Below are 11,844 nucleotides of genomic sequence, written 5' to 3' on the forward strand. Positions count from 1 at the left end.
TTCTCTGATTTTTAGAATGGTTCCTCAGGGCTTTCATTATTTGAGTCTCCCACTGACTTAATCTTCTCTAGAGCAGAATGCTTAGAATTTCTTTGGCTTTAAGCTGGCACATTAATCACTTGGCTGGCCTTAAAGGGTTTAAGGTGGAGCCTGTTCCAATGGAGCATCTCCCTGAGTTGCTGCCACAGCCTCAAAGGAGTCCTATCTGGTCTTCTATGTGGAAAGCAATCTGCCCCCTGCCATCAACTCCTCTGCTTTGCAGCCACAGCACTGCAAGGCAACACTGTGGGAGCAGCTGGGGGACATTCCCAGGAAGAAGGACAGCAATGCTGTGGACTCTGTCCAGAATGAGGACAACTCACTCACAGCTTCTAACTCCAGGCCGTGCTCAGCAAGGGTCATGGCAGAATCTACTTCTGCCCCCTATTCTGCCTTCCCCTCCTTTAGCCAAATCTAATCATGATTCCTCTGTGAATTAGTTGTGAAGTGTGCAGAATAAATGCTTCCCCTATGTTTTCTTTTGATTTTTTTAAATGAGGATTTTAATTTCTGCCCTACTGTTTTCTGACCTCCTGTCCATTCTTTCCTTCCCTCTTCCTTGTGTACAGATAGGAGCTTGAAGCCCTCAGTCATACTCACTAGAATTTTCCTTAGTAATGGTAAAAGATAGCCTTCTTTGTTCTTTAGGAATAAATTTGCTTTGGGTAAATTCTTCCCAAAACATAGAATAAGCAGACTTCTTCTGGAAATTTCAAACTACTTTGAATGCATCTCTTTTAAAAACTTTGCTCATTTCTCCTTGGAAAGCAGAATTCCTGTTACACGGATGATGAATTCCCCACAGTCCCCAACACAATGTCTTACATATATTGTGCTTTCTATGGATATATATTGAATACATGAGTTACATGAGTATAGATATAGTTGCAGAGTGATCTGGTGAATTTTGGTGGATAAATGTCACCTGTTTGGTCAGGCAGAGATCCATTATGCTATAGTTACATTAAAAAATAGGCATACCTTTCACAAGGAGTGCAAGTACAGCTTCACAATTTAATTTCTTTGTTATGGCCTCTGTACCCGTAGCTCAGCAGTTAGGGCACCAACCGCATACACTTATGCAGGCGGGTTCGAACCCCACCTGAGCCTGCTAAACAACAGTGACAATTGCAACAAAAAAATAGTTGGGTGTTGTGGCAGGCACCTGCCGTCCCAGCTACTTGGGAGGCTGAAGCAAGAGAATTGCTTAAGCCCAAAAGTTGAAGGTTGTTGTCTGCTATGACACCACTGCACTCTACTGAGGGCAACATAGTGAGACTCTGTCTGAAAATAAATAAATAAATAAATGAATAAATAAATAAATTAATTAATTCTTTGGTCTGAACAGCGCCTTTTAACATACTCTTCCCCAATCATGATACCATCATGATTAAAACTCTCTCCTTTGCCTCTTTCATTGCTGGCCTTTCTTTCCCTTTACAATTGCTGTTTGATACGATTTCATCACTGAAGACCTGGGCACCCCTTAACTGTGACTCTTGCCCACTCCATAATATATGGTCTGGAACTGGATCTCCCATCCCTTTCTGTCAGTGTCTTATTGTTGGTGTTCCGGGTCTTCCACAAGGACAGGTACACCTCTGTGAGGAGCTTCTGGAAATTACCAGTGATACTTAATATTGTTGGCTCTACTAATGAAGATGATATGCATGGATGACGGCTGAGAAAAGCAAGAAGCTGCTCCATCAAAGACCTATGCATTAGACACCATGTAACAAAATGCAAGATGGCTCTCCCAGTTTAGATGATGCAAAGGAAGGTGACAAAGCATTTGTTAAACAAGAATTCCTCTTGCAGGGCATGGTGGCTCGTGCCTGTAATCCCAGCATTTGGGATGCTAAGGTGATTGGATTGACTAAACTCATGAGTTCAAGACCAGCCTGAGCCAGAGTAAGATCCCATCTCTAAAAATAGCTGAGTGCCTGTAGTTCCAGCTACTTGAGGGTCTGAGGCCCAAGAATTTGACATTGCTGTGATCTGTGATGCCAGGGCACTGTACCAAGTGTGACAAAGTGAGACTCTGTCTCAGAAAAAAAAAAAATTAGACTTCCTCTAAAGTTAAACTGGTACCCCTTTTGCCAACACCTCTCACTCTCAAGTTTTAAGTTCCAATAAATCCTATGTCTGTACCTTCAGCTTTGATCCTTTTTTTTTCTCATGGATGGCAAGATCCTCTCCATCAGGGTTTGCCATGTTTTCATTTGATTAATTTTTTTTTTCCTAGCATACAGCAAATGAGTAATAAATCATTTAACTCTTTCCCTCCTATTCTTGTCCTCATGAATTCCCTGATATTGTAGAAAAAACATGCTTTCTTACGCAAAAAATTTGCAGAAGACACAGTATAGAGTGAAAATGTAAGACAAATAATATGCTTATTCTTACTGAGTTTGCAGTTAATAAAAGTTCTTTATTATTACTTCAAAATGAATCCATTTGGACAATGCCCTGCATCCCCTGTATCTATTGACATAATCCTTTAGCCTGATGATATTGTGCATAGTATATATTCATTACAGCCTTGTTTAGTCACATTTGTGAATCTGGTATCATCTTTACAAAGATTTATATATAGCCAGGCATGGTGGTTCACGTCTATAATACTGGCACTCTGGGAGGCCGAGGTGGGTGAATTGCTTAAGCTCACAAGTTCAAGACTAACCAGAGCAAAAGTGGGACCCCATCTCACCAAAAATAGAAAAAACGAAGTCAGGATGGTTTGAGCCCAAGAGCTGGGGGTTATTGTGAGCTATGAAACCATAGCACTCCACTCAGGGCAACAGCTTGAGACTCTTGTCTCCAAAAAAAAAAAAAAAAAAGAAAAAGAAACAAAAAAAATTATGTATACCCCCCCACACTTTTCTCGTTAAGCATTTTTTAGGTTAGTCCCTTAATTTCTGGCTCCAGTGTCTTCTTCATTTCTCCTTTTCTTATTTCTTCTTTCCCAAACATCTTCCAGTTGTTTTGCTTTCCTTTGTTCATCCCTATTTTCGTTCTCTCTGCACAATACTTTTTTCTCAGCCAAAGCTTTTTTGATTCCAGATAATGAAATCTTGTTCCAAGCAAAATAAGCAAATAGGGGAGAAATATATGTATATAAGGATGCAAATGTGTAATGAAGTAACCAAAGGTAGAAATTAGGAGAAGGGTTTAGGAAACACTGGGATGAGGGACTGAAGATATGGCAGAAATTGAACTTAATTTCTCATTTTCCTCCAAACATGAAAAATGCATGATTTTTCATGTTTATTTTCTATCTTTGTTTTATATTACTGCCTTTTCTGTCTCTTCCCTTCCCTTCCCTTCCCTTCCCTTCTCTCCTCTCCCTTCCCCTCCTCTCCCCTCATTTTCCCTCCCCTCCTCTCCTCCCCTCTCCTCTTCCTTTCTCTTTTCCTCTTTCCCGCTTTCTCTCTCCTCTGTGCCTTCCCTCTTCAAAGTATCCATTCTTTTCTCAAACACATGTAGCTCAGAAGAGTAACTCTATGCCCTGACTCTCCATGGTCTCAGTTTAGTTTAATTAACTGAATTTAATTTTAACTATTTAAAATATTCCTTATTCTCATTTGCAAAAGCATTGGAGAGATGATAAGATCTGAAATGCTGCCCATATCATATGAGGTATTCATTTTCAATATTTTGCCAAAAGTGCAGGGAAGAATGGAGTTGGTATGGTGTGCTCAAGGTCGTATCTTTTAAAAATATTTTCTCTGGCCCAACACTATGGTTGAGTGAATGGGTGGAACCAGTAATCCCAGAACAGGGATCCTGGGCTGAGCATGCGCTTTGATTGGTGTCTTCCATAACTTGTTGGAGTAAAGCTGCTGGGGCTCCCATCCATACTCCAGATTCTCTTCCAACTGTTACTACCAACTTTGCACATCTTTTCCTTCCTGATTCTTAGTGTGTTCTGCCAGGTATAGTTTACTAATTTCATCATAGTTTTATCACTGCCACATCAGTTGTGCAATCAGTCATTTCAACTTCCTCTATCAGAGACCCAAAGCCCAACCTGACCACAAAGTTCAACCTTTCTCTCCTCTAAGGTTCTCAGATTCCCACCTGGAATTTATCATAATTTAGTTTAAAGTATTAGAAATAAATAGAATTAATAGCCAAATTGAAATTAGTGCTTATAAATCAAGTTTTATTATTTTGTGAATGTAATTATTATTTCATACATGTATTTGTAAGTTTCTTGAGGGAACTTCCTTGGAGAATATAGCATGGTACCAGATATCTAATATAGTAAATAAGTCATTTAAAGAGAAATATTTGAAAAAATATTAAAATCCATTGTTGTCTGTTAAACTAAGTAGAAGAAATTTTACTTTAAGGAAACAAATCCTATTCAAGAATTTTAATGAATTATCCACAAATTGAGTCACTAATATGATATAACATAGTTTCCTTAACAATTTATTATTATTATTCTGTACCTTTCTGGGTAACTTTGTTTTAGCCATTAATTTTTACTCTCTATACAAAAAACTAATAAGATAAACTAATAAATTAACAAAGACTACCTTTAAGAACATTCTTTATTTCAGATTTCACTTGTTTACACTTCCAGTGCAATTAATCTGAATAAATGTCTTTATTATATAATTCCCCAAGACTCAACTCTCTCTTTGGGAATTTATAGCTCCCTTTCAAGATTTATTATGGACATTTCTCTAATAAACTTCATATTCTTCCCCTGCAGAAGGAGATCTTATGAGGTTGAACATTTAAGTTTGTGAATTCATCCTAAAAAAAAGTACTCTCTACCTCCATGCTAAATAATCACTATAGTCATATTCAAAGTATTCCCCTTGGGAAGCTATGCACCAATGCCAGTGCCTAGGCCACCCTTCAAAGCAATTTTGGAACTCTTTTTCTCTGGAATGGCCATCAGAGCTGTTGTAAGAGTATTGACAATTAAGTTTGTGAAGTCATCCTAGAAAAAGTGCTTTGAAGGGTAGACTAAGTGCTGATGTCAGTGCTTAGATTCCCAAGGGGGTACTTTGAAGGTAACTATGGCAATATTCAGCAATGAGGTGTATAGCAGTTTTTTCTACAGTGAATTTGTGAACCTCATTGTCAGACCTCATACATGACCTGGCTTTGGGGGCAGCTCACTGTGCCTGATAAAAAAACAAAAACAAACAAACAAACAAACAAAAAAACCCAAATCATTGCAGGAACTAGTCATTATTTATTTGGAAAAGTTGAAAAGTACAGCAGAAAGAAAGGAAAAAGAAATTATTTGGAGATTCCTGTTTTGCACTCTATTTTGATAAATTGAGCCACAAAACAGTGTTTGATAATGAATGTATTAAACTATTCGGCTAATCCATAAGTATTGGTAATTATTCTGCCTCCATAAGCTAAAGTCTGTGGCACATTAAAATAAAAAGAAATAGAAAAACAAAGCTCCCCATGCTCAAGAAATAAAGGGTATAAGTGGAATAGTGACAAAATTTGCATAGCTAATTATATTTTTGATTTTGATTAAATATTGCATTCACCTCTCTCTCTAAAGGCTGTGATGTTTTTCTCAACCTTGTCACAGTGAAAAATGCTGGATGCTGGCAAAACACTTCCTAATTTAGGCCATGCAGACCTCACTGGCTTTATTAGAATTCACATTTGGTCCAAATTGTTTCATTCTATGTATTTTGGGAAGTAATCAGAGGTAGGAGTCAATGGTCTGCACCCTCAGGGAGAGGGAAGAGCTCACCTCTCATACACAGTGTGTCCCACATGGAGATAGGTCTGACTTGGTGCTTGCAGATGTGGGTATTTTTTATGCATGGTGACATTATGTTCCATCCAGCATGGTGCACAGCTACACATCATAAAAAGTGAAACACTTAGATTCCAGCTAGGTCTCTTTGCAAACAATTCCTACTCTCCAGAGAGGGGTAGGTTGGGCAGAGCGTATGGCCTTCAATACTTACCAGTGTTAAGCTTGCTTCTTGGGCCTTAATAATATCTCATTAGATTCTAATACTAGACCCTGAGATAGGTGCAATTATGCTCAGTTGGGAGACAAGGAAACTAATGGTGAAGATTTAAGCAATGTATCCAGGACCAGGCAGTGATCATATATCAGGGCCTATTCAGGTCTCCATGGTTCACCTTGCTGCCAGCATCTAAATGATGGGCACCCATATGATAAGAAAGCACAATATTCATAAGGAGCCATATTCAGAATGACAGTGAAAGAGACTGAACATCAAGGGAAAGAGGCAGCGCCTCAAATATCAGGAACTTTGAAATGGATCCTTAAGTATCTTCCTACTCCTTCCCCCTCCACTGGCACAAAACTCTCAAATGAAGGCATTTAGCTAATTGTATCAATTACAGAAATGGAGCTTATTTTTGTATTTCTTTCTAAGGTGAAATTAAAAGTTTGCATATCCTCTACTTAATTCATTTTCATTGCTATAGAAAAAATGCCTGAAGCTGGATAATCTATAAAGAAAAGTGGTTTATTAGGCTCACCACTCTGCAGATGGTACAATAAATCCAGGGCCAGCATCTGCCTCTGGTGAGGGCTTCAGGGCGCTTCCAATTTTTCAAGAAGAAGAAGGAGGAGCAGGTGTGTCCCACTGTGAGCACAGGTGCAAGTAAGAGAGGAGGAGATGCCAGGCTTCTTTTATTTATTTTTAACTTTTTTTTTTTATTATATCATAGCAGTGTACATTAATACTATCATGGGGTACGGTGTACTGTTTCTGTATACAATTTGAAATACTTTCATCCAACTGGTTAACATAGGCTTCATGTCTTTTTCTTAGTTATTGTGTTAAGACATTTATATTCTACACTTAGAGAGAGTCATGTGTACCCTTATAGGATGAACCATATGTGTGATCCCACCAACAACCAGCTCTAGCTTGAACTCAGAAGGGGAGAACTCACACATCACTGTGGTGGTGAGATTCAAGAAGGATTTTCCCTGATGACCCAAATACCTCCCACTGGGCCCAACATTTAACCCTGGATACCAGATTTCATCATCTTCATTAGGAATCGCCTTATTCCTCAATTATCTTCAGTGCTTTCACTTTGACTCTAGGGATTTAGATTGCAGTTGAAAATATTGTATCTACTACACTCATGTCTCATCAATGTTCCTGTGGTGGAAACAGACATGTGACACTCTAATCTTCAAGAAAAGACTTGCTACAAAGGCAGTAACCAGCATCAGAGCTTGGGGGTGAGGGCGGTATGACAAAATTTTGAGCAATTTGTTACCGTTCTCCCTTCCCTTTGGAGGCTCTTCCATTTCTCTCCATCAAATCATACTTCAGAGAAGAGTAAAATGGAAAAACAAAGAGAAATGAATAGGCAGTTAGGAGATTTTGTATTTCAAAACTCCATGTAATTATTTTGACTAGAAGATAAGATTTGGGAGGATTTTTGGAGTCTGGTATTGGACTCTAACAACAGACATAGAAGGATATTTGCCAGGAAGTGGTTTTTTTTTTTGGGGGGGGGATAGAGTTTTTTTCCCATTAAGGTTCTTGGCACTGAAGACCAGATGAAAAGTTTATTTTTTCTATATTTATAAATATAATAATTACATTATATTAAGGTGAGCAGACGTCCCGATTTTGGTTGGTCAGTTACCTGTCTGAATACTCTGTATTTTCTCACCAAATCCTCTCTTCTCATCCCTTTCCTTTAGGATGGGGGACTCTATGGCATCCATTAAAAAATACTTCTAAGCTATAGGTTGGTAAAAAAACGGATCCAGCTCAGCTAATTGTATTTCAAGTCACTGACTAGCACCTATTCCCTCCATAATAAAATGCAACAGCTTCTTCTGAATGAGATGAGGTTGAAGGCTTGGGAGGAGAGGAGAAACACTAATGCACTGCAGAGCGAAAACAAATCAATGTTCCACTCTACCTTGAAAGCCACCAAACAAACAATTGATACCCAGCAGGCCCGCCACTTAAGGCAGCTCCAGGCGGCTACCAGGCCAGCCATTTATTTTCATTCCCTGATACCTTTGGAACATCGTTAGCAACAGGGAAGCATTAAGACAACAAGTGGGATGGATTCACAGCTGTCTGGGAAACAGTGAGAGCTAATCTGTTTGAAACACTAGAGAGCTGTTTAGAATTTCACTTTTGCTGATGGCATTAGCCTCACCAGATTAACTGTAAACATCCCTGCCAAAGGAGTTGCTTCGGCTTTGTCTGTCTCCACGGGAAAACTTTTATTTTTCCCTCAAGAGAAGTAGCAGGGACTGACTTTGCATTGCATTCCAAATTACAGCCTGTGCATTTCTGTCATTTATTCTTTTCTTCATGAAAAATGAGATGCCTGCTAAAACAAAGCTTGAAAGGTAGACCACAAAGTGACAGACAAAATAATATCATAATGCCTTCGCACACACTTACTTAAATGTTCTCTCTCTCTCTCCCCTCTCTTTCTTTTTGTTTTCTTTGGCTTCCCCCAAAAGATAAATGTTCAGGGTAAATAATCAGCCAAGGTCTCTATTTTCTCTTTTGCTTTTAGACAAGCTTGGTAAAATTTTTAGCAGCTGTCAGAGTAAATTTATTATCAAAGATGACTACATTCTTATGTAATCCAGAAGGGAAGGTGCAGGTGATGGGTTTTATTTCGGCCTTTGAAGACCAATGTCTAGCATGATTAAAATGCAAAAATAGAGTTGGCGGTAGGAAATCTCCAACCGTCATCTATTATGCAGTAATGAATAAAAGCAGATCATCCTAAATTGCACCACTTGCAACTTCCCTTTCATCACATAACCAAGAACTTTGGGCAGAAAAGAGCTGGCTTGTGTGGAATTACAGATACATGCTTTTGAAGATTAAACATTGAGCTGTGGATTTATTTTTACGGAAAAAGAAGAACATAGGCTCCTGATTTAGTGCATTATTTTTAAAAAGAAAACATAGACACAAACAGAAATGCATAATTCCTGAAGTTCAATGGAAAACATATATAACATAAAGAAAAGGAAAAGGAATAATCATTGTTTATACAGAGAATATCCACTCCCTTTGGAGTCTGGGGAGCATTGTCCTATCATTATTGAAAGTTTTGATAGTTTGATAGTTTGAGTCCAGTATTGATAGTTTAGGGCCCATCTGGAGCACAGATTATAACTTTCATAGTAAAATGTGTCATGTGACCCACAATGGCTTGGGATTAAAACAATTTTATACATCTGAAACTTACATATAATATGGGATATATACAAGCATACATAGATTTATAGGTAGCCATTAAGTGTCTGCCTGTAATCACTACAAGGCTATATAATTAATAGATAGATAAATTACCTATGGTAATATCCAGTCTGGATGTCTTTAGTAAGATACAGATTTTTGAAATGCAGACATTCACATAAACTCCCAAGGTCTATTGGGGATATCTTGCGATATTTGTACAGAGAGGAAGCATTCCCAGAGGATATAAAGTAATTTAAAGGAAAAAATAAACTCATCAAAGAAAACATAACCTTAACTCAGCAGACTGCTAGTACAATAAATAGGTATGTCAAGTGACCATCTAGAAATTTCTACTGATCAATAAAATATAGTAGTTTAGATTGGCATCAACAAACTATTATCTGTAGAACAAATCTTGCCTGTAACATGTTTTGATAAAGTTTTGTAGGAACCTAAACAAACCCATTCTTTGATGTTTTGTCTGGGACTGCATTAGTGGTACAAATGCAGAGGAGAGTCATTGCAAAAGAGACAGTGTGAGCCACAGAGCAAAAATATTTAAGATACCGCCTCCTCCAGAAAATTTGCACCAATCCCTGATATAGGTGAGCTTAAGAATTAGTCTAGATGGATTCAAATTCAATTTCTGATCGGTAACTAAAGAAATGCTATTTACTTTATTTGTGACTGAGTTTTTTCATCTTTAAAATGGGAATAACAACAATATCAAACAGACAGAGTTACTGTAAGATTACATGAAGCCTTAAAATACGGGCCATTAAAATAGTGGCCAGCATATAGTACAATATAAATGATAGAGTGACGAATCAGAATATTGTTACAGAAGACACTCCTGCAACTTGAAATAATCCCAATGAAACTATGAGTTTTCAGCTGAAATGCTTTTCTGAATTTCAAATTTGAAAGATTGTGTTGATGACACTTGATTAATAGAAAACTATGAGATTAGACTAAATTACCTAAGTATCAGGGTCCAGAAAGAAAAACAGAAATTCATTAGATATTTCAACAGAGATAATTTTTTTTTAGATTTTTTTTATTAAATCATAGCTGTGGACATTAATGCAATCATGGGGTACAGTGTGGTGTTTTCATATACATGTTGAAATACTCTCATCAAACTGGTTAACGTGGCCTTCATGTCATTTTCTTAGTTATTGAGTTAAGACATTCATACTCTGCTTTTAGAAAGATTCACTTGTACCCTTGTAGGATAAACCATAGAGGTGGCCCCACCAATCACCTTCCCTCCCCCATCCACCCCTGTCTCCTCCCCTCTCCCCCCCCCATATTCTAAGGCTATAATTAGGTTATAGCATTCCTATGAAGGCTATAAGTTCGTTTCAAAATAGGGCTGTGTACATTGGATACTTTTTCTTCCATTCTTGAGATACTTTGCTAAGAAGAACATTTTCTAATTCCATCTATATAAATATGAAGGAGGCAAGGTCTCCATCTTTCTTTAGGGCTGCATAGTATTCCATGGTGTACATATATCTCAATTTATTGATCCATTTGTGGGTCGATGGGCACTTGGGCTTCTTCCATGACCTAACAATTATGAATTGGGCTGCAATAAACATTCTGATACAAGTATCTTTGTTGTAATGTGATTTTTGGTCTTCTGGGTATATACCTAATAAGGAATTGCAGGATCAAATGGCAGGTCTATTGTTAGTTCTCTAAGTGTTCTCCAGATGCCTCTCCAAAAGGAATGAATTAATTTGCATTCCCACCAGCAGTGTAGAAGTGTTCCCTTTTCTCCACATCCATGCCCACATCTCTGGTTTGGGGATTTTGTGATATGGGCTAATCTTACTGGAGTTAGGTGATATCTCAAAGTACTTTTAATTTGCATTTCTCTGATGATTAAGGATGGTGAGCATTTTTTCATATATCTGTAGGCCATGTGCCTATCTTCTTCAGTGAAATTTCTATTCAAGTCCTTTGCCCACCCTGAGATGAGATCACTTGTTTTTTTCTTGCTAATACATTTGAGTTCTATGTGGATTCTGGTTATTAAACCTTTGTTGGAGGCATAACCAGCAAATATCTTTTCCCATTCTGAGGGCTGTCTACCTGCTTTATTTACTATGTTCTTGGCTGTGCCAAAACTTTTAAGTTTGATCAGGTCCCAAAAGTATATTTTTGACATTGCTTCAATTACCTGAGGGGTCCTCCTCATAAAGTTTTCCCCCACCCCCATTTCTTCAAGTGTTTTCCCTAGACTTTCTTCTAGTATTTTTATAGTTTCATGTCTTAAATTTAAATCTTTAATCCAGTGAGAGTCTATCTTAGTTAATGGTGAAAGGTGTGGGTCTAGTTTCAGTCTTCTACAGGATGCCATCCAGTTAGCCCAACACCATTTGTTAAATAGGGAATCTTTTCCCCACTCAATGTTTTTAATTGGCTTGTCAAAGATCAGATAATGGTAGGTAGCTGGACTCATCTATTGGTTCTCTATTCTGTTCCATACATCTACCTCTCTGTTTTTGTGCCAGTACCATGCTGTTTTGATCACTATCGATTTATAGTATAGTCTGAGGTCTAGTAATGTAATTCCACCTAC

General features: G+C 37.9%; 1 protein-coding gene across 1 annotated transcript; it reads left to right on the forward strand.

The window, feature by feature from the left end:
• The first annotated feature begins 347 nt into the window (after positions 1–347).
• CUNH17orf112 (chromosome unknown C17orf112 homolog) lies at positions 348–1,717 on the forward strand. The gene is given in 4 exon segments (XM_023519227.1): positions 348–501; positions 609–731; positions 1,087–1,093; positions 1,513–1,717. Coding segments are annotated over 4 exon segments (489 nt in total).
• Positions 1,718–11,844: the final 10,127 nt, after the last annotated feature.

The sequence above is a fragment of the Otolemur garnettii genome, unplaced genomic scaffold (assembly GCF_000181295.1).
Source record: "Otolemur garnettii isolate 467f Iridium unplaced genomic scaffold, OtoGar3 scaffold00162, whole genome shotgun sequence".
NCBI lineage: Eukaryota > Metazoa > Chordata > Mammalia > Primates > Galagidae > Otolemur > Otolemur garnettii.